The sequence below is a fragment of the Achroia grisella genome, unplaced genomic scaffold (assembly GCF_030625045.1).
Source record: "Achroia grisella isolate CSIRO2021 unplaced genomic scaffold, CSIRO_AGI_Agris_v1 utg4502, whole genome shotgun sequence".
In the NCBI taxonomy this organism is placed as follows: domain Eukaryota; kingdom Metazoa; phylum Arthropoda; class Insecta; order Lepidoptera; family Pyralidae; genus Achroia; species Achroia grisella.
This window is the reverse complement of record NW_026712863.1, coordinates 160708-184719: the sequence shown is the minus strand read 5'-3', so window position 1 is coordinate 184719 and position 24012 is coordinate 160708. Positions and strand designations below refer to the sequence as shown.

The following is a 24012-nucleotide window of genomic DNA, read 5'->3' as shown; positions in this document are numbered from 1 at the left end:
TCTCCCTCGGTATGCTTTCCCTTTCAACGCTATTTTATTCTTATTCTCGCAGATATTTGAAAATATATGAGTTATTATGAAGTAATTATTATTATTTTAAGTAGGTACAGTATAGTAAAATGTTTATAATAGCCAGAGATGGCAAAATATCAATACGTGATGATCTATCAGTTAGATTAACGCCATACAATAAATGAGACAATATATATCTGCGTGATAAAGATAGAGACTTTAAAAAAATATTTTAAAGTCCCAAATTCCGATCAATTTCGGCCGTTAAAACATACTTTGCAACTTGTCTCATAATTTAAATCGTTATTTATATACATATAGAGTATGTAATATTGTGCTATCTGTGGTTATAACCACAGATAACATAATATACATACTATAGTCAAAAATCAAAGTCATGTTATGCATCAGTAAAGCGGTTTATTCATGTCTACGCGTCAGTGCATATGTACCGTAATATTAGATAATATAGGTACATTAGCGGATTGCTGAGAACGCATTAATCGAGACACATATGTAGAGGTATCACAAATACCGAATATTTCAAACTAAGAGAATGTACATAAATCATTCAACGTTTGAATTTCCGAACTGTATGAGACATGATAAATTAAAAATTGGTAATAAAAGAATATAATAATATCTACGTATATGTATAAGTAGAATACTGTTTAGTTTCTTTATTTTTGCGTATAAAAAATGCTACTTACATGTATATATGTATATAGTTGTAATTATAAAATACACACTACTAATACACTTAGAATAATATGTCTACTTCATCTAAATTAATAAATTAGTGGTTACGAAAGGAAAAGAATAAAGAAGTTCAGCTAACATAGGATTATTACCAAAATAGGTTACGTAATATGTTTGATATATTTTGAATAAGGGTAAGTCATTGTAAGCGTAGAATAACGACGCGTAAAATTACAAGGGGCATCAAAGCGTATAGTGAGAAGCCGATGGCGCTTATTTATTTAGGCTTTATCTATCACACATACTTTGATATAAAAGCTGGACTTAGTGGTAGGTGGTTTCTCAGTAGGAATGATGGAGTAAATATGCACACACGTATATGTATCACATTATAGAGAAAAGTAGATGTTTATCGTAATTAAGTATGTAATGCAACTAAGTACGTGATAGTATGTCATTGTTTACAACTAGATAATTATAGATACAAGTAGATATAGTGTACTTATACTGTATACTTCTATAATATGTATTTTAATTGAAATAAATAATCTTACTGTTGGATAAAAACCCACACTGCACTTTTCTAAAATGTCTTCTAATACTATACCACATTTGAATCGTCTAGTGTGACAGATCGAGTGAATGAACGAACTAGATTTTATTTATATAATGAGAACGGCTCACAAGCTGATGACCCGCCTGATGGTAAGTGGTAATCACATATATGTATAAACAACACTAAGAACATCGCCTTATCATGTGACGTCCGTGATATAACTCATTGCTATTCCGTAGGACTAAGATGTCATGCCTTATTTCTCACAATGCAAACTTAGCTACAATGCAGAGGATTAGGTACCAGTTCGTTAATTTAAAGCCATTCCTATGGAATATAAACAGTATAAGCCTTAACGTGAGTTCCAGAATGCGAAGTAAATTCAGAATACAGGGATCCTAATAAATATAAATATTTTTCATGGAAAATGTTTTGAAAATTACGCAAGTACCTACTTACTTACGTTACATTAATGCAGATCATAATATCTAATGAAACAAGTAAGTTAATGATATTTTATATTTCTTTTCAGAAAAGCATTATGCCACTTTCAACTACGCAAACATCTGTAATTGAGGAAGACAAGCCTTCTCATTGTGGACAATGCAGACTAAATCACAGCAAAGACTGCTGCAACAGAAATAATAACAATGAAATTCAATATAAAGATGCACATTTCCAACTACTACCCAAAAATGAGCTAAAATTCGTCAGATTAATAAGAACTTGGGAAAAACACGCTGGATTCATAACCCCCATAAGATGGGTAAACACTTTACTGATCATATCATTTCATATTTTTACCGTACTATGGTTTAGCTACACAATGTTATATAACAACAAGCTTAAATGGCAATCAGTGTTATTTGGTAAGTACACAAACCTCCTAACTTATTTTATAATACAAACTAATATCACAAAGAGAATAGATTTGTTTCTTTTATATAATTGCTTACAAAACGTAAGCTTGGCGGCTGGGATAGGTGACACTGTATTACCTATACCAATATACAACCAAATGAGACAACATTTACGAACTTTTACTTTTTTTTTAATTTTATACACTTACCTATTATAGTTTCAACATACGCTATATAGCCGGGTCGATTATAGGGAATTATACAATTTGTGCATCATCTGATTATCACTATGTATATTGTAAATTTAAAGCTTTCTCTAACTATAATATTTATCGCAAATGATTAGATTTTACAAACCTATGTGCGTGACAATTAAGTAAAATAATACTCAATTACCTAAAACTGTATAAATATAATGTCTACATACTTCTACTATATATACTATGTAATATCCCAATATATCATTACTATATTACGTCTCGATATAACTTTCAGGATTCCTGACGGGTCAAATTGCGGGTTTTGGTGTAACAGCTGGAGCTCATCGCTACTGGTGTCATCGGTCGTACAAAGCCAAATTACCTCTACAACTAATATTGCTGTTCTGCTATTCTCTTGCTGGACAGGTACGTAATTTTATAATATTAAAAAAAAAACAGGACAGGCAATCGAACTCACAACCTATATTTAATAAGTAGCAACTATTGCTTATACAAATAAATTAACAATACGTCATGTGTCGCTCGTGGTACTTCTCATTGCATTATCATTATGAAAGACTATAGAATCATACCTTCATACCATGTAATTTCACTACCGTTATCTTATTCTTCAAGCGAAACACATATTACTCAGTAAGTTACTTTGCGACTTAAATACGTGAAATCGCAAACTACTTTAGGTATATAGTCTAACTCGATAAAGTAAATCACTCACTTCATTATTACATAGTATAAAACAAAGTCGCTGTCACTGTCGGTCCGTCCCTATGTATGCTTATCTTTAAAACTACGCAACGGATTTTGATGCGGTTTTTTTAAAGAAAGAGTGATTCGAGAGGAAGGTTTATATATATAATACATGTACACCCGTGCGAAGCGTGGGCGAAAAGCTAATATACTTACAAAACCTTATATGTACTAGAGACCATATTATACTGAATTGCATATTTCTTTACATCTTACAGTATATGAAGTTATGAACGTTCTTAACGTTTTCCTTATTCCTAATTAAAAATAATATCATGGTACTTTATAAACATTACCAGCTAAGAGTCCATTTTAAAACAAATGAAAAATATGTGACCTCGTCAAATACACTCCCCAGATCTGCCCTATTAAATTAGAGTAATTTTATGAAAATTAGCTATCTCCCTTTTAAAATGTAAATATAACAAGTTTCAGAATAACAATCCTTTAATGTTAACAATAGTTATTTTGATAATTATAAGAAATTATCTACTTAAGAATTAAATGCACAAAATAGTATTTCATCCTTTTTTATATACCTTCTGTGTTACATATTTCAACCGTCAAGCAGTTTGCTTTGTAAGAAGTGTTTCGGTTAAGTGGTGAAAAATTACAGAATATGGAAGCTAATATGTTAGTCGGAATGGCAAATGTGTTGTGCCACTAGTGTCACGTCATGTGATGCTCTATATATATATATATATATATATATATATATATATATATATATATATATATAGACCGCCTTTTGTGTAAAGTTATGTATATTCACCACTTTTTTTTTTTGTTATGTTGGTAATTGGTGTAACAAAGAGTAAAAAAACTACACAAATATGCAAAATAATAAGTTTTTTTTATTTACAGAATTCCATTTTCGATTGGGTCCGTGATCACCGGGTGCACCACAAATTTTCTGAAACATCTGCTGACCCACATGATGTCCGTCGAGGTTTCTTCTTCTCACACATAGGCTGGCTCATGATGAAGAAACACCCGGATGTGATTACCGAAGGCAGCAAGACTGATATGAGCGATATCATAAACGATCCCCTCGTCAAATTTCATACCAAGTAAGTATTTATTATACTAGAAAGAAAGAAAAGAAGGAAAATATTTTTTTTCTTAAGTGTTTATAATGTATGAGCTTCTATTTGTGACTATAATTGAGAGGATTCAAAAGAACTATTTAGCTCTTCTAGTTGCTACCAAGGACTTATTTTGATGTTTAAGGAATAAAATTTCATTAAGATCCTTTCAAATGCTAAAAGTGTGACGTTTTCATAGACAGACACGAATTTATTATATTAGTATAGATCACCTTCTCCATAATTTCTCCATACAACGTATATGCCAAATTTATAATAACAGTCAGTCAAATTGTTACACCACAAAAGCATAACTAACAAGTAAACAACAAACTCATTTACGCATTTCATATGTCATGCTTGATTTCCATTGGGATAGGCAGAAATAATGAAATGCCTTATACGATTGAAACAGACATTATTTGTTTAGTTTACATTAATAAATTTAGTAGAAATGCATTATTTCATTGCTATTTTTGATATTTCGTAATTTATTTCTGCAATACTGACAACAAAATAGTTACATTCATTTTGAGGAATACAGTTGTTGTTTATTATACTTATAAAAGACTAAAACATTTATTTCTTACAAAAATTGAATTTATAACATTTAAACAGAAAATATAAAAAATAAGATATTGTAGAAGAAAGTTTTTCAATAGATCTAAAAAGGCACCCGGATGTAGGTAGATTCGTAGGTACTCATCTAAATATTGTTCTTTGGGTCCGAATGTTTATTATTGTGGTTAGATGGCCAAAGTGAATCGCAAACAATTTATTCCATTTTCCTACATCTAAAAGAATATTTTATTCAAGAACTACGTAAATACATTTTTGGGGTGAATACAAACATTTCATAGGTAAGGTAGGTACGGTCAGCAACAAGTATTAGTTCATTCTTAATTTACAAAATACTGATAATTACAAACAAAAAATATTTGTGGTCTACAAGGTTCTTAGTTTAAACGGCCGACATTCAAACGTTATTGTAACTTGGGGTAGTTACAATAAGTTTTGAATGTCGATATCGGACTACTACTACAGATAATATTACATACTATTACTATCGTAACTATTATGTACGTATTTTGTATTTTAGTATTTTATTTTAAAAATGTTGCTGTTTTTTGCAGGTACTTCAATGTATTTAAAATAGCCATTTGTTTCGTATTGCCTACACTATTGCCAGTATACGGTTGGAACGAGGAGTGGAAATTCGCCGTCTTATCACAAATCTTCGTACGGTACATGATGAGCCTGAATTTCACGTGGTCTGTTAACAGCTTTGCACACATATGGGGAAACAAACCATATGACAAGTAAGAATACATTAAGACCATTTTCCTGTTTATATTTAGAATTATACCGAAGTAGCAGCTTTCTTGGTAACATGTGTTTAAAGGGTGAGACAAGGTAGTGAAATTATAGGATAAGAGGTATGGTTGGTATCACTAGTGTCACATGATAACGTTATGTATTTAGTACTGTTAATGAATATAGGCGATTCTTATCATTTATCATCGGATGGGCCGTCAGTTTCTTTGAAATTCCAATTAAGTACATTAAAAAAAACTTAAACAATTAAATTAATATGATTTATCGTTCCATCAGAAGAGTTAACCAATTAATAAGTCGTATATAATCATACGAGTACATTAGGAAGTATCACGTCCGTTATATTGTCATCGTCATACATAGATTTAAAAAAGGATAACTTAAAAATTATTCTATTTTTTGTATCACGTTATCTTATGCTTATCGGCATCTACATATGGCAGACTTAACACCATACGACTATAATATAAATAACATGATAACGTATACTTCTGTTATTTTAACCAGTATTAGTCTGTATTTTTTATAGTTGTGCTACGTAAAAAACTACTAAAATCTTAAATTTTGATAAGTTTCACTCTAGTTCGAAATACAATAATCCTCCTGTTCTGTCCTATTCCTTTTACATAGTGTAAATAACCAGCTTTCTTTACAGAAACATCATGCCGACAGAAAATAGAGGTGTATCGATTGTAGCCATGGGTGAAGGATGGCACAACTATCATCACACATTTCCATGGGACTACAAAGCTGCTGAATTAGCTTATTCTATTAACGTTACCACGATTATCATAGATTTTTTCGCGTATATCGGTTGGGCATACGATCTAAAAGTGGCGTCACCTTCTTTGATCGACGCGGTAGCAAAGAACAGAGGTGACGGGAGTAGATATGAAAGCTTAACTATACAAAATAAATACAATTAATTGGAATAATATAAATAGACATGATATTCGTTGAATGAACGTGAAGTATGGGGTTGGGCGTGGGTTGTGAGCAAGATAATCATATAGGTACATTCAGTGATGAACCGCAAAATAGCGGAATTCCAATTTCTACAGCGAGTAGAATACACTATACAATGTAATGTTTTTTTTATTTAATTATGGTTTTGAAATATGATTAAAACCTGCTATGTTTAAGGCTAATAAAAAATATAATGATATTGTTTTAAGAGATCTGTATAGTTTCTTTTCACTATTATGTTCATAATAAAGCACAAAAATGTTAAAAAAAATAATTATAAAGTTTGTAAATATGTATTGTAAATAAAAATATAAAGCCGCTATTTATCAAATAAAATGTGACCATAAAACATTTTTTTAAACAAAATAAATATATTTATCTTCTATAAGATATTATTAATTATTCTTGAAATACAATAAGTAAAATAATTTATTTATTGACTGTGTTCTTAATTCTCTAGTTGTACATATTTATAACAGATATGAGTGCATGTAAGTGATCACATATTAGTGACATTTATTGCTGGAGTAACTAGTAAACAACAAGAGCAATAAAAGTTCAAACTTCTAAATTATGCAACAGCTATCAAATGTAAAAAATATTTCTAAAATTTTAACATAATATATACCCTTAAATGATTACAATTTTGTTTCTTATGTACTTTTATTACTTTATTTTGTTTTTTTTTAACATAAAATAATACTTTGTCCACATATGAATGAATATTATTCAACCAATCTGGATACAAAAACAAAATCATACTTTAGCTCGCAATCTACTTTATACAATATATATAATTAATATATTATTTAGGCACCAATCTACACACCAACTCAATAATAATAGAGGATTTTTTTTTTATTTGGTATAAAATAAGGTGACTAAAACCATTATTTCTCAGTCTTTGACCAGTTTCAAATTATTATTCAAGAATAAATTCCATGCTATTACAATCTGCATCAGTTTTTGCTTCTTTAATGGGTCTCACATTCTCATCCTTGGATGTTTTCCTTTTCAAACTTAAAGTTTTTGGACCTACTACACTCTCACTGACATTGGAGTCACTGTTTGATACCTTCCTTTTCTTTGTTTTTGTGATAACAAAGTCCAAATCAGAAGAATCATCATCAAACCCTGAGTAAATAGGAACAGATCGACCACTTCGTGTCGATCTAATGGGCTGAATTCTAGTTGTCTCCTCAATAATTTGTATGGGTGGGGGCCACGTAGCAAAGGTGGCACACTGTCGTGCCTGGCGATAACTGTTTATAGACATTAGCTTAATGTAAACAGCAAGGGTGCGAGCTTTCTCTGCCTGTGTTATGGTACTGGGCAAGATACTCCAAGGCATTCGCCTGTCGCGAACATTTAAATACCTCCTTTTCATTGTTTTTTTCGGTGATGTACTGTTAGGTTCTGTGTCAACCTGGCAAAGTATATATTTATATAATTTCTAAACTCAGTCAGATTATTACAAAAAATATAGATAAAATAAATATTAATACTGAAAACAACATTCAGAGGTCAATATACCTTTCGTAATAATTCGTCTTCCTTAGCAGATGCCTCTGAATCCCTTAAAGCTCTAAGGAGATCATTCATTTCTTCTTTGGTTAAATTGTCTTCATCGAGGCCAAATTCTATAAGAAAATGTTAATAATATGCTTAGGTATTCAATGTATTATTCAATCATAATACAAAATATTTTTCCAACATGAAATTTAATAATATACCGGTCAATTGATTTTTCAATATCTTCATTTCAGAGTCGCAACTGTCGTCCGATGAGACTATATTGTTCAAATCATCCATTTTATATTTTAGTGCTTTACTTTTTTTACCAAAGCGACATAAAAAGTATTCTCTAATAGGATTAATAAATGTACAACATTTTTTACTCGTAATTTATTTCAATACAACCAAAAGCAGAATAATAACAAATAGATACACAACTACACAACAATAGCAAACTTTTCACATACAGCCGTCAGCAATCATTGTCAAAATAACAATGACAATGACAGTTTTCAGGTGACATCTCTGTCTGTCATTACGTCTCACAGAGTTTATGAAATGACGAAAAAGAGGAATCATCTAAATGATCTCCAAAAAATATTGTAACTTTCTTAGCTTCTGCTAATCGTATACGAATACGCAGATATCGGTCATAGAATTAAAAAAAAACATAAAATCTCTAAATATAGGTACTGAGAAGTGTTCCAGCAGAGCGACATCTTATTATCTACATTGTTGTACAAAAGTGGGAAAGTAAAACCCACAAAGGAAATAACAATGTACAATAATCAAAATAAATTTACGTCTTAAATTTGCTTAACGCACAGGTCCATAAACACACATACAGTCGTGACTAATATCAAGTCAGAAATTTATATTCAATTATAAAAAGAAACTGACATTGACAAATACATATTTTTATACGTATGTTGATTTAAAATGTAATACTCCCTTAACTAGACTGACTACGTGATTGAAGTTATTGACTGTCAGTTAATATTATAGTCAAAATATCATTATAAGTACTCTGTGATAGCATTTCAGTTAAGTCATATGTGCATGTCAAGTAAATTTTTCTTATTATTTTTTATTGTCGAGTATTCTAATGAAAATTTTATAAAATATTTAACATAAAAATCCTTTGTCTCAAAAAAAAACACAAAATATGCAATGTATTACTACTATTTATGAATATCCTATGAGTTAATTCAATATTTAATAAACAAAATGGAAGAAGAGTTACGGTGTTATGTTTGTAAGGAATTCTACAGAGAACCAGTATTATTACCTTGCGGTCATGCTTTATGTCGTGCCTGTGCTGTGAACCTGCAATGCCATGTGCATGAAGTAGAAGGTTCCACCGCTTCCAGTGATTATCAGGAAGCTGATAAAGCATCCGTTTCGAGTGAAACCGACAGTGGTGTAGTATGTGGATCAAGGCCAAATAGTTATGCGGGAACGCCTGCCGCCCCCGTATATCCAACGTCTTCATTTACTTTAACATGTCCTTTATGTAGTAAACAAGTGTGTTTGGACGATAATGGAGCCGAAGGTCTTCCACCGTTCCGTGTCATGCGGACTATTGTGGAGCGTTTTGGCGGGGTCACTGGTGCGCCGCCTGCCGAAGAGGCATGTCAAATGTGTGAAGGAGAGCGTCGTGCGGCCATAGTTCGCTGTGAGCAGTGCTCTGTGAGGTACTGTGCTGGTTGCCGAGATGCTTGGCATCCAACACGCGGACCACTAGCACAGCATGAACTAAGAACACTGGGTACCACATGCATTGATCATGGTTCTTTACCAGTGCTCTATTGTAATACATGTTTGCTGCCAATCTGTCAATGTTGTCTTACAGAAAGACATTCAACACATGAAACACAACCATTGTCAAATGCAGCTAGGGCTCATAAGGTAAGGAAAAATTAAATATGAACAGTATTAAGCATATATAACTCTACATATATTGTATTATGACTACCTATTTTGCAAGGTGTCTGTACCCTGTAATTTCACTGCCATATCTCACTTTCACTACATCATATAACTTTGTAAGCTGTTTCATGGTAGAAATATGTCCAACAGTGGTATCTATGCAGGCACCTTTACACATAAATAACTTAATGAAAAACGCAACTATTTCAGACTGAACTTTCACAATCACTGCAGCAGCTTTCTGAACAAGCCAAAGCTATGACTGAGTATATACAACTAGTCAAAGGAACAGGGGATAAAATGAATGTAAGTAAACATTACATAACTTTTAATGTCAAACATGGTTTGATGGAAAGATCAACTCTTGTGATTGAAATTGCTAACTGTTGGACCATGTTACCATTTATATAGAAAAAATAATTATTATATGTCAATACTTTTTTAAACTGTAATATGGGAATTATTTATACTAAGGATATATATAAATATATAAATCCTGCTTATTTGCAATTTGTTTATTTTTAAACTATTGTTCTACAACATGTCTTATTTAGCTTAAATATCCATTTCCATGTGATGAGGCTGGTCCAATGAATCAGCGCTTAGAAACTTTCTATGAAACCTTCCTCTAGTCCTCAAGTAGAAAAACACATACATTTTAATCACAGGAGTCATCTGAAGAATTAGAACAACAAATCAACCAAGCTTGTAGTGATGTGATTAATGCTGTGGAAGTAAGAAGAGATGAATTACTCCGTGCAGCAAGGAACACCCGGTCACAAACTGTTGCTAATATGCGTATGCTCACATCACAGGCAGCACAAAAGCTCCGAGAAGCTACAGCCTTACTGCATTTTTCTATAGAAGCGCTTAAAGAATCAGACCATGCAGCATTTTTACAGGTAAATAACATTTCTACTATGATCATATAACGTGTTTGTTATATTTTATAAAATAATATGTCCTTTAGTACTACAAACACAAATTTTTAAAAAAAAGTAGAGCTAGCATAACATATAGGATTTTTTTTATAGTTAAATAGTTTTAAGATAACATATCCACATAAAAAAAATAAGTTCACTTTATTTTGTGCATTAATAAAATTAACATTAACAGTGACATTCATCCTTTTTATAGAACCAGATAGCCAGTATTAATTTATATACATTTCATATCATCAAAACAGGCTGACCTAAAGTATACCAGAATTGTTTACAAAATGATAGTGTAAAAAAAAATCTCTATCCTATACTTTTATCTAATCAGATAACTGTTTGTTAGCAATCCCAAATCAGTTATTGTAATGAATTACTGCACACTGTTCAAACATAAATGTAATGTGAATATTTTTTTACATGTTCTGCTTTTAGTAAAAAATCAAAATAAATTATTTTAATATAGCTTTTTGAGTTGAATATTCATGTCATATAATATTTATAACCATAAAGGGGACGGATGAGAGACGACATGCAACTGAAATGCAAATGTTGAGATAGATGTGTGGTGTGACAAGGATAGCCAAGATAAAGAATGAATACATCAGAGGAAGTATGAAAGTGGCGCTGGTGTCAGAGAGGTTAAAGAGTAATCGTCTAACGTGATATGGGCATGTAATGCGTAGGAATGAAGATCATATCCTAAGGAAGGTGTTACATATGAATGTAGATGGTTATAAGGGTAGAGGAAGACCGAAAAAGAGTTGGATGGGCTGTGTGATAGATAGATGAATGGAAAAGAAAAGCATATTACACTGACCCCAAATAAATGGGATAAGGAAGAAGCAGATGAGATGGTGATGTAATATTAATAAAACTTAAAATGATTGTTTATAACTTTGTATCTGAAATTATAGTAATGTATACTTTTATTGTCAAAACTGACTAAGACTTACAGAATTTGATGAAATTAATTGATTTCTGATGTAATGATTTTATATGGATATGTATGTTTATTAAATTGTAATATTATGATTCCCAAAAAAAAATATCATGTCCTAAATTTATATAATATATTATGAGGACATTGCAACCTTGAAATCTTGTCAACACAAAAAAAATGTGTATAAATTTATATTTACTTTTCAGTGTAGAGACACTGACATCAAAAGCAAAATTTTGTCCTAATTTGTATTAATTTAAAACGTTCATTTACTATGTTGCTCTTTTATTATGTATAATATGTTTTCTTTCAAGATAAATGTAATATATTCTTAATGTAAATAGATTTATAATATAGATCATTGAAAGGCTCTGACTATCCCACCCAGGATAACAGTCGTGATGTTGTTTATTTTTGTTTTATGTACTAATCATTAATAGTCCTTATTTATTAATGCTATCTGATAATACACTAAGTATTATCAGGATGTAAAAAAATTGACCGAAAAAGATGACGACAATACATATTCCGTGATTTGTATAAAAGCCTTTATATACTAACTTATTCCAGGTGGGGAACATACTGTCAGTGCGAGCGCAGCAGACGGCATCGAAGCTGTGCTCGGCCGAGCCGCCGCCGGCGCCACCCGCGCTCACACTGGACACTGAGCCTGTGCTGCGCACCGTCCGCACCATGAACTTCATTGAGTGCATTCGTATGTTTTATATATTATATTCTTTGCGATATCACCTTCCCTCAGCTTTTCCAATAGCCCATTCTTGTATATATTACTACATCTGTAAAAGAGAGAAATGGTATTGTTTTTTACAATGGGTTCCGTTTTCGCTAGTAACAGTAGTAACATTGCACTACTTACACTTATTATTTACCTAAAAATTGAAACACTTATGCTCATCAAGTAAATGATCTGCAAAGACAATGTGAATGTAGATGTTAATTGCGATACTAAACGAGTGTTAACAAGTAGAAAATAGCATATAAAACTATTTACGAATAAACTTGAAGTAATGAATGCTCTTAGTCATCAACTGACTGACACTAATTTTTATAACCCTGGACAATTTACGTTGGGCTATCTACTACCTATAAGATGGCTTTTATGTGCTGATATGGGTATTAAACAACTGATACATATGCTTAAATACCTTTTTAAATATATATATACAAATGAGCATAAAAATAATATGTGACCAGGAGAGGGTTCTTACCCTCTCAGAGCATTAATTAGTTAAAATTTATGCTAACAAAAAACTAAAACATTTCGATTTAAGAGGTCATTAATTTTCTTACTGAACAACATCGTAATGGATTTTTTTTTAATACCATGGTTTATAAATACATATAAAATTGAGTTTTATGATTGCTTTCGTGGAAAACGCAGCACCGGAGATGGAAATGCGATCGGCAGGTATATCTATTTATCATAATGACATTTCATACTTAATTTTGTAATCTATTGAACCCTGAATAACTAACCTACATAAGTAATTGGGGTACCCAATCAAATATATGTTATTTTAAAATAATATTTAATTTACCAAAGATATGACAATAGTGTGAAATCTACTCATACGGTAGGAGACCTACCATTGCAAAAATGTAATTTGCAATGGTAGGTCTCCTACCTATGTTTATTATACATAGCGTAACCCCTGTTACAATTAGTAAATTATAATTATTGAATTAACTAACACCGCGTTTCTTACAGACATACTTGTTACATTGTGTATTTATTATACACGTACATAACCATACTTACAAAATTACACTCATATTATTTATTAGACACACGTTTTTTATTTTTATTTAGGGAAATATGTAGAAACTTAATTTAAAAACACGTATAGCAACAGTGCGACGGTTATGTGCGCAGCTCCGGGTGCGCCGACGCTGGCGGTGGAGGCGTGCGTGGCGCGCGGTTGTTCGTGCACGCTCGCATGGCGCCCCCCCGCGCCGCCCGCGCGCGCCGCCGTCCGCGGGTACGTGCTCGAGCTAGACGACGGGCTCGGTGGACCCTTCCGGGTGAGTAACGCGCGAACTGTAGGGCCCATGTAACGCCGCTCTACATGCTCAAGCTAGACTATGAACTCGGTGGACCCTTCCGGGTAAGTAACGCGCGAAATGTAGGAGCCATGGAGCGCCGCGCTATACCGTCCGCGGCTATCTATATTTTTAATGCCCAAAATATAAAAAGTGAAAGTAGATAAGCAGCATTTTAATTAAATTATTTTTATCACTTAACAGGAAGTCTACTGTGGTAGGGAAACAGTATGCACCATAGATGGTCTGCACTACGCGTCCCTGTACAGCGCGAGAGTCAAGGCGTTCAATGGCGCTGGAGAAGGCCCTTACAGCGAAGTAATTGGCTTGCAAACTTCACCTGGTAAAATATTATTACATAATACCTTAACAAACTTGTTTATATATACAACTATAGTATTATTAATTTGAGGCATATATGTAAGGTATCTGTTGCGGGTGAATAATAAGATGTTGCTGGTCAGACGATGTATATTACTGATGATGATAAACTGACAATGTGTACATAGAAATAATGATCTTATATACTAAATAACAATAGGAAAATGTAATTTCATACACAGTTTAGATACAGCAGTGCCTAGTAGACAATATTGAATTTGTCTTACTAGACATTATTAAATGCATTTATTATTTTATGTATCTAGGTGACTGTGTCCCATATTCCCCCCTTGAGAGAAAAAAATATATATATTACACACAAAAAAATGTTATTATAAAAATATTAATTATGAACAATATAAATTAATAAAATTTTTTTTTTTTTTACAAATTAAATCTCACTGTAGGATAAGATGTGCGTCCATAACGTGTCACTTTCAAAGGTCGGCTGTCATTTGCGAAAGCAATTGCTTCGTTGTTTATTATGAATGCTGGCTTGAGTCTATCTATTGACACATTTGTTTCTTTTTCGTCACGCTTGATTGTGAATACTTTTCCTTTGCGTTTGACAACCAAAAATGGTCCTTCGTATGGTGGTGTCAACGTTGGACGTAATCTGTCACATCTCAGGAAGACGTGTGAGCAATCCATTAAACGAGGATGTACAAATTGAATTAATGACATACGTAATGATTTATTCTTTTTGAAACTCAATGTCATTCTGTTGACTTTTTTCTTATAAGTCGATAACGGTTGGAAGTGATATTGTTTCATACTTGATAATGCATCGGCAACCGTGTGTGTCCGCTTACATATTATATCTGTACTGAATACATATGAAATCCAAGTATCTGATCCTTCTAAAACTTCCACCGAAGGTTTCTCATATTATTTATATTGACAATTAACCGTTTTTTTATTTTTATATATATTCCCAATAACTCCCTATCGTAGGTGGAGTATCTCGTTTGAGCTTCTGTTAACGATTTGGAGAAAAATGAAATTGGCTTCCATTCGTTTTTAATTTTTTGGTGAAGAACTGCGCCAACACATTTTAAGCTAGCGTCAGTCATCAATGCGATCCTTGCGTTCGACTCTGGAAACGTCATAGTTGTGACGTCACGCATGTCTTGTTTACATTGTAGAAATGCTTGTTCTGCTTCGATACGATAATTGTTTTATCGTTTTTCTTGCTATTTCTTAAAAATACATTGAGCGGAGCTTGATGCTTGGCGCGCGGTGCCTATAAAAATTCACCATGACGTAAATCTTTGACTGTCGTGGGTTTAGGGTAATCGTCGATTGCTTTTAGTTTCTCTTGTGTCGGTTTCATCCCTTGGCTCGTTATATGATAACCAAGAAAATCTAACTCATTTTTGAAAAACTCGCATTTGCTCATATTTATTGTAATTCCATTTTCATTTAAACGCGCGCGTAATGTTCCTTCTCGCGCTGGCTATCAGAATGTCATCGACAAATATAAAAATAAAGTCTAAGTCTCTGAATAGCGAATCCATAAATCTTTGGAACGTCTGACCCGCGTTTCTTAAACCGAATGGCATTCTTGTAAATTCGAAAAGTCCAAACGGAGTTATAATAGCGGTTTTTTCTGGCTCTGCAGGGGAATGAATGATAAGCGCGTCGATTTTGCTGAAGATGGATTTTCCACTAGCAATATACGAGAAATCCAATAACCTTGGAAGTGGATATCGGTCCGGTACGGTAATATTATTCAATGCGCGGTAATCACCGCATGGTCTCCATTCACCATTTTTCTTTTTTACCATGTGCAGTGGACTAGCCCATGGACTGCTTGATGGTCTGCATATGCCAATTTCGCATGTCCTGAAATTCCTTTTTGGCAGCCTTATATTTATCTGGAGGAAGAGGACGAGCCGAGCGCATACGGGAAATCCTTTTGTTATGATGTGATGTTTGATCTTATGCTGTACGGGAATATTCATTGATGTAGGCCTTGTGATTTTTTCATATTTTTCCAAAAGTTGCCTTATAGAGTTAGGCAGTTCGGAGTCAATGGAGCGAACAATATGTTTGCTTTGATGAAACTTACAGGCGTTTTGAGCTCTGTAACTTTATCTATTAATCTCTTCCCGTGTATATCTACCAATAAGCGGTATGCTCTAGAAAATCAGCGCCTAATATTTTTGACGTCAGCAATGATGAAATTCCATTTGAAAGAACGTCGTAAACCCAAATTTAAGGTTAGTGTTTTTTCCCCGTATGTCTTTATCACGGTTCCGTTTGCGGCGAATAATTTTAATTCGCTAGCGCTCTCATTGGTCTGTGCTTGCTTTTTGATCACCGAGATATTTGCTCCGGTATCCACCAAAAATCTATAACCACTGTTAGAGTCGGTTATATCTAGGCGGTTAAAAGGGTGAACAGCACAGAGTTCCGCCGTGTTCTGTGCTGAGCCGAGTTTTACGACGGCTGTCTTTTATGGTTGCAGGAGCACGGCAGGTCACATTTATATTCCTTTTCTTTAAATCTACGATGATAATAGCAATAATTATTACTCTGTCTATGCGCTGACTGACGGCGTGAATTTGATCTAGATCGGAAATTGCTGCGTCGGTTTATGTGTCGCGATCGATTTTCGCGTAGTGCAGCACAAAGCGTCGCGAGTTGTGAAGACAGGTGTATATATACAATTGCATATTAAATCGCATATTTTCATGTATTATTAATTTGTCCAGCGTCATATATTGTGACTGATGGAGGAAGCTGCCTCATCCATAACAGTCGGATGGTATCCTCATTAATTTTCCCGCAACCAGCTATTTTCCTCAATAACTGGGACATCTCCCAGGTTCATTTCTGCGAGCAGTTTGTGGAAACGTCTTTGCTCGCTCTCCTCATAACAGTATCAATGTGTGATTATTTATTCTCTGGTGGTGGATTTGTGATATCGTATTTTGGACGACCTCTTTTGGCAGTTTGGATATTATATATTTTATTTCGTCGGTTTTTGAGGTGCGATTATTGCCTCAAATTGTGCAAACCACAAACGTGGCGAGTCTCAGAACTTAACCGACGGTTATTACATCTCTAATAATTCAGGCATGTTTGTTCCTGTTAATGGCATGACGAGCCATTGTTAACGTTGTGATGAACAGCTGGCCAGTATTATATGCATAAACTTTGCGCATACAAAATTTTTGTGCCTCTTGAATTTCCGTATCAGACCCGCTTCTGGAAATACAAAAGCGCAGGATGCCGTCAAGAGATCTCTTGGTGTACATATATAATCACGTCGGGGTCACCACTGTTGCGGGTGAATAATAAGATGTTGCTGGTCGAGACGATGTATATTACTGATGATGATAAACTGACAATGTGTACATAGAAATAATGATCTTATATACTAAATAACAATAGGAAAATGTAAGGTGGGGTGACACAGTTTAGATACAGCATAAGACAATATTTAATTTGTCTTACCGACATTATTAAATGCATTTATTATTTTATGTATCTAGGTGACTGTGTCCCATAGTATCTACTCTATTTTCAAACAAGTCTAAAGCAAGTATTGTGTGATTAATTGTATGTGATCGTATTTTAACGATTGAAATATATTTTATTAACGACATAGTTAGACCAGTAGATCTATTGCTAACTCTATGGTTAAGAGTTAGCAATAGATCTACAAGTCACTTAAATTCACCAAGAATTAAGCATACAGTCCTTTGGATAGTAGCCTAGAAATCGCTTTGAAGTGTAACTTTGCGAGTGGACGTGTAAAAGTGTTATGGTGCGCAGTGGCGTGGTTCACGTGGGACGTGCGGTGCGGCTCGGGCGGCTCGTGCGGCTCGGGCGGGCTGTCTCTCAGCGCGGGCGGGCTGAGTGCGCGCGCCGCCGGCTGGCAGCCGCGCGTCGCGCTCGCCGACCAGCCGCTCGCGCGCGGCCTGCACTACTGGCGCCTGCGCCTCGACCACTACGACGGCGACGCAGACCCGGCCTTCGGCATCGCACGCGCCGACGTCGCCAGGGACAAGATGCTCGGTACGTAACACCGCTCATACCAAATGTAATCGCTCCGTGTTATACAGAGTGTCACGGAAAGGGTATATCGAGCCAAAGGGATCGGATACAGTTAGTTATTTAAAACCCTTTGTACATATTTTCTGATTAAATATAATACTTTAATCAATATTATATTATTATTATTTTCTTTAACTAATTTAATGTTACTTCAAAATAAACGTTTTTTTTATGTGTGCCCACAAAAAGATATCTGCCGGCGAAAAAAACCCCGACGGTACTCACGCGCATCACATAAATTAACATCCACAGGTGCTACAAAGTATTATATGAATAAATACGTAATATTCAAAATTACTTAAGATATTATTTTTAAAAGAATTTTAACACAAAACAAAAACAAGTTGACGTAACAACGCCTAGAAAGTCAATCATCTAATATTCGCAAAAAAAAATTCGCTACCTCAAAAATTAAAACTATAAACATACATTTTTCGTTTGCTAAATCAGTACACGCAGTGGTTCATTTTACCCTTTTCCGGGATTTCCCCAAATTAGAGCTCAGAGTTCCGTTTTAATTTTACAAAACCTTAGTCAAAGTGATGACCGTCGTTGTTCATGAGTTCCTAGTACTTAATATGATTTATGTATTTGTAATGAGTGCAAATGAAACTGGCATCATTTATTAGCGGAAGAAGTCTTTGTTCTGCAGTAGAAATAAGCTGTTGATCAAGTGTCCGTATCAACTACAGGTTGACATGCCGTGTTGCCGCTGGTTTGTCGGTGTCAAAATAAATATTAAATCGACGGCCTCGGTGCTTCAGCGGTGTGCTTTACTTACGATGGTCGCTGGTTCGATTCCTCGCACGGTGCAAATATTTGTATTCATGCGTGTGATTGTTTATATCGATTTAGGTATTTTCTATGTATATTATGTATGTATTTAGAAAAAAAACTAAGTATTTATATCAGTTCATTAATACTCATAACACAAGCCCTGCTTACCGTGGGACTAGATGTGACCAGTGTTTTTTTATTTATTTAAATACAAGATACGCTTTAAATCGCACTATCTCACAGTTCAGCGCAACATAAGTCATTATTGGCTATCTACTGCTGAATCGAATATTACTCCAAGGATAAGATGCCCTTGGAGTACTTAGGGTATCCAACCATCGGAGTAAAGTTCTGTCCAGAGTAGACTACTATTATGATGTACTACAACAGAATATCAGTAATTGTAACGTGGGTTATAAACCATTATAATCCTTTAAAAAAATCTCATTAAACGGCATAGGCAATCGCAATGTGACAAATATTATTGAGAAGAGTCGATTTTATTTGTACTCCATACGCTTGTGCTAGTACTCATTCTGACGACCTTATTACAAAGTATACTCCGGTAAAAACAGGGAGCGACGCCCTCGGGTGGGCGATGTACATCGACGGGTCGCGGTCGTGGTTCGTGCACGGCGGCGCGCACGGAGGCCGCGCGGCCGGCGGCGTGGCGGTGGGCTGCACCGTGGGCGTGCTGCTCGACCTCACCCGCGGCACGCTACGGTTCACCGTCGACGACCGCCCGCAGGTACGTGCACTGCTCACTACACACGCGCCGCGCGGCCGGCGGCGTGGCGGTGGGCTGCACCGTGGGCGTGCTGCTCGACCTCACCCGCGGCACGCTACGGTTCACCGTCGACGACCGCCCGCAGGTACGTGCACTGCTCACTACACACGCGCCGCGCGGCCGGCGGCGTGGCGGTGGGCTGCACCGTGGGCGTGCTGCTCGACCTCACCCGCGGCACGCTACGGTTCACCGTCGACGACCGCCCGCAGGTACGTGCACTGCTCACTACACGCGCCGCGCGGCCGGCGGCGTGGCGGTGGGCTGCACCGTGGGCGTGCTGCTCGACCTCACCCGCGGCACGCTACGGTTCACCGTCGACGACCGCCCGCAGGTACGTGCACTGCTCACTACACACGCGCCGCGCGGCCGGCGGCGTGGCGGTGGGCTGCACCGTGGGCGTGCTGCTCGACCTCACCCGCGGCACGCTACGGTTCACCGTCGACGACCGCCCGCAGGTACGTGCACTGCTCACTACACACGCGCCGCGCGGCCGGCGGCGTGGCGGTGGGCTGCACCGTGGGCGTGCTGCTCGACCTCACCCGCGGCACGCTACGGTTCACCGTCGACGACCGCCCGCAGGTACGTGCACTGCTCACTACACACGCGCCGCGCGGCAGGCGGCGTGGCGGTGGGCTGCACCGTGGGCGTGCTGCTCGACCTCACCCGCGGCACGCTACGGTTCACCGTCGACGACCGCCCGCAGGTACGTGCACTGCTCACTACACACGCGCCGCGCGGCCGGCGGCGTGGCGGTGGGCTGCACCGTGGGCGTGCTGCTCGACCTCACCCGCGGCACGCTACGGTTCACCGTCGACGACCGCCCGCAGGTACGTGCACTGCTCACTACACACGCGCCGCGCGGCCGGCGGCGTGGCGGTGGGCTGCACCGTGGGCGTGCTGCTCGACCTCACCCGCGGCACGCTACGGTTCACCGTCGACGACCGCCCGCAGGTACGTGCACTGCTCATCTCTATCTATCTATCTCAGCTTTATGCCGTGACTATCACGACATTGATTTTCCACTGAGAATTCCACTGAAAACCCCAAAGAATTTTATTTCTTAAAAATAAGTAATTGAGAGACAAGTGTGGGAGTTATAAAATTAATTAAATATAATAACATAATTTAAAAGATGAGTGAGTACATTTTTTTTATATTTTCTGTATCTGGTGCAATAAAGTGTATAAATATATTAATTATTATATGTATTAGCAGACCTGGCCACACGTTGCTATGGCTACGGTTAAATAATATTGCGACTATAAATTGAGATGTAAGTATCCTATATTTCAAGTGGGATCAAATTGCACACAATGTGCAGATCAAATTTGCAATCGATTCAGTACGTAGGAGTCCGGACAACGGACAAACGCAGACAAACAACGTAATTTTTATATATAAAGATAGTATGAAATCAATTACTCAGTTAAATGTATATCCTTTCAGGGCGAGATAGCGTTCACGGGACTACGTGGCGCATTCTACCCCGCGGTGTCTCTCAACCGTGGCGTAGCCGTCACGCTGCAGCCCGGCGTGCAGCCGCCTCCCGAACTGCTGCTCTCGCAGCTCTCCGTCGAGTAACCTGTTCCACCCAGTATTGGCAACTCTCAAAAACAACTACACAGACTACAAATTATTTAATATCCGAATTAATCATCGTTTCGATGAAAAAATTGTATGTGTACTTATAAGTAACTTATCATAACAATTTAGGAAAGACCATCCAATAAATAAAGAAATTAACGTCATGTCACAAATTATCTGACGATCGCATTATGATTATACGAATTGGCAACCCTAGCTTCCCTTGGCCTATGATTATATTATACTTATACAATATATTTCGTAAAATTATACATCATCAAATCATATATACTTTCTAAATAAATAAAATTACACTCTAAAACATGGTCTTGTAACAACTTGGGTCATAAGACGTTTTACTCCTCTGGAATAGCAACACAGCAGTATTACGAGTGTAATATAATTATATGATATCCGTAGTGCTTTTCATGTATATAGGCGAGGGTTACCGCTTACCATTCTGTAATTAATTATTTTGTGAAATAATGTTTTAATTCAGTATACGAGATATTAATCCAATTATATTCTTTAGTGTATATGCAATCAATTGTAAATTTGAATGTATAGAATAACAAATAAACTATGAATTATCATGTCTTCTTACATACTTGTAAGATAATGAAATTTACATATACACACTATATGTATTACTATTATTATGTATTTTAATATGATTTGATGTTCATGACAATAACTTGTAGGTTTATTTCTATCACCGTTTATTTCAAGTACAATTCCAAGTAATACGAACTTCCATTACAACAATTGTACAGTATAGAATTTGTATAATTACTATGCATCGAATATATAGACAGCTATAGCTCTAGCTGCCCACTAGACATAAGATTTATATATGGCTAATTTAATATATATAAATAAAAGTAGGTAGATTATAAAAATAATTATATTTGTGTGACAATGGCATGGCTCAAATCATGTTTATTATTTATTGCTTTTCTAGTAATTACTTAGGTAAGTATTGTATCGAAATGAAACACAAATATACATACATTTAGAAGTTAATTTTCGTTATTAATATTATATATAAGCCATATCAATTTTGATGTTTATGTTAGCAGTTAATAAGGTTTAATATTATTTTTTCACTGCCATTTACTTGCATGCTAAGTAACTAGTGTAAAGGGACCTGAACGAGTTGAATATTCCATTACCCACCAATACACATTATTATTATTTTAATTTTACTTTTATATGTATTTTAATAAGATGACGCTATCCGTAACAATATGAAGTTTCTGTACGAAAAGTTTGTATGTTATCCGGCCTGGTACTCAGGGCGATATAGCGCACTATATCAGTCTGCTATATCGCCCTGAGTACTGGTATAAGTGGTAACGAAAACGTTATTGGGGCAAGATAGTAAGCTATTTTTGTTAGTGCAAGCGACTGAACTGATTTTATCCTGTCGACTGTATATTTTATCATATCTGTTGTGTTATTAGCATTTCAGGTATATGAATTTTGTGTGCTAAATTATAATGGCCATTAATTTTTATTTTCACGCCTGTTCTATTCGCGATAATCAGGTTATAGATTAATGTAGTAATATGACATGTAACAATTTACGTCATTATTATCATACTTATGTATGGTGTTTATTATTGTTTTTATATGGAGTGTTCTAAATTAATGTATTTTAATGATTTTGTCGTGTTCATAACATTTATATTAATTAAAAATATTAATTCTTTTACAACCAGTGACATATCATATCACACAGCTTCTCGATACTTATTTGTAGAATTCTATGTAAATTGTAATTTGCCGTAACGCAACGAATTATTGCCGGAAATATCGAAATATAAAATATAAATAAAACGGAATAGGAAATATAAGCATTATTTTACCTAAGAGTATTCACTATCCAAGAGTTGAAATATTCACATTATCTGTCAAACATTATAAATAATGTATATTTTGATTCTAATATTTTCTAATTATTTTTTCTGAATTGTAATAATGAATAAATATTGAATAATGTTTAATTTTCAAAAAGTTCAAACATCGTATTTTTCACTTTATTAATGAACGCACTTAATATACCTATATTTTTTTTAAATAAATATACAGACTACTGTAGACTCAAAATTAATGTATATGTAGACAATTATTTTTTATTTTTATTATTTAAGTACTTTAATCCATGGAATTTTGTTCTCGAAAATGTAGAGAATATATTAATTTTACGTGTTCGAATAATATTAATTCACCGTTTGTTTATACTGACGTCATTTCTTTTAAAAAATATCTGGCATATGTACTTATAAATTAGAACAACCCTAACCAGGAAATGTTGCTATATTGATTGAATATTTTATACTTAATTATTGACTGATTTTTAATAATAAATATACATTCTTAAAAGCACATGTGTTTAAAATATCATTTATTCTATCTTACGCATTAATCACAACCACTGTACCGCGATTATGACACCTTTGCCCTATGGTAGGACAACACGCGTTAGTGCTGTTGCGAGCTTCATGATAATGTGAAGTCCGTGCTGCTGTTCATTTATATTGCTTAGGGTTAC

The 24012-nt window shown here is 35.3% G+C and overlaps 3 protein-coding genes across 3 annotated transcripts; 2 read left to right on the top strand and 1 right to left on the bottom strand.

Moving 5' to 3' along the window:
* Positions 1–1513: 1513 nt before the first annotated feature.
* LOC131845069 (acyl-CoA Delta(11) desaturase-like) lies at positions 1514–6485 on the top strand. Its single transcript, XM_059194083.1, has 6 exons — positions 1514–1624; positions 1800–2136; positions 2623–2753; positions 3960–4165; positions 5314–5499; positions 6171–6485. The coding sequence occupies exons 1-6, from the start codon at positions 1514–1516 to the stop codon at positions 6439–6441; spliced, it is 1242 nt and encodes a 413-aa protein (XP_059050066.1). The 3' UTR covers positions 6442–6485.
* A 317-nt stretch (positions 6486–6802) lies between these two features.
* On the bottom strand, positions 6803–8462 carry LOC131845065 (uncharacterized). Its single transcript, XM_059194078.1, has 3 exons — positions 8215–8462; positions 8015–8121; positions 6803–7907 (listed from the first exon to the last, which is right to left on the bottom strand). The coding sequence occupies exons 1-3, from the start codon at positions 8291–8293 to the stop codon at positions 7404–7406; spliced, it is 690 nt and encodes a 229-aa protein (XP_059050061.1). The 5' UTR covers positions 8294–8462; the 3' UTR covers positions 6803–7403.
* Positions 8463–9084: 622 nt separating this feature from the next.
* LOC131845066 (E3 ubiquitin-protein ligase TRIM9) lies at positions 9085–22779 on the top strand. The gene is made up of 10 exons (XM_059194080.1): positions 9085–9904; positions 10136–10231; positions 10594–10827; positions 12374–12518; positions 13206–13232; positions 13698–13846; positions 14069–14207; positions 18029–18271; positions 19663–19835; positions 21321–22779. Exons 1-10 carry the CDS (start codon positions 9224–9226, stop codon positions 21453–21455), a joined length of 2022 nt encoding a protein of 673 aa, XP_059050063.1. The 5' UTR covers positions 9085–9223; the 3' UTR covers positions 21456–22779.
* Positions 22780–24012: the final 1233 nt, after the last annotated feature.

Excerpts from the sequence above, each read along its gene's own strand:
- LOC131845065 (XM_059194078.1), bottom strand. The coding sequence starts at position 8,293 with ATGGATGATTTGAACAATATAGTCTCATCGGACGACAGTTGCGACTCT. Across the intron at positions 8,122-8,214 it reads ATTGAAAAATCAATTGACCG|AATTTGGCCTCGATGAAGAC; the intron begins GTATATTATTAA and ends ATTTTCTTATAG. Across the intron at positions 7,908-8,014 it reads AAGACGAATTATTACGAAAG|GTTGACACAGAACCTAACAG; the intron begins GTATATTGACCT and ends ATACTTTGCCAG.
- LOC131845066 (XM_059194080.1), top strand. The coding sequence starts at position 9,224 with ATGGAAGAAGAGTTACGGTGTTATGTTTGTAAGGAATTCTACAGAGAA. Across the intron at positions 9,905-10,135 it reads ATGCAGCTAGGGCTCATAAG|ACTGAACTTTCACAATCACT; the intron begins GTAAGGAAAAAT and ends CAACTATTTCAG. Across the intron at positions 10,232-10,593 it reads GAACAGGGGATAAAATGAAT|GAGTCATCTGAAGAATTAGA; the intron begins GTAAGTAAACAT and ends TTTTAATCACAG.
- LOC131845069 (XM_059194083.1), top strand. The coding sequence starts at position 1,514 with ATGTCATGCCTTATTTCTCACAATGCAAACTTAGCTACAATGCAGAGG. Across the intron at positions 2,137-2,622 it reads ATGGCAATCAGTGTTATTTG|GATTCCTGACGGGTCAAATT; the intron begins GTAAGTACACAA and ends TATAACTTTCAG. Across the intron at positions 2,754-3,959 it reads GCTATTCTCTTGCTGGACAG|AATTCCATTTTCGATTGGGT; the intron begins GTACGTAATTTT and ends TTTTATTTACAG.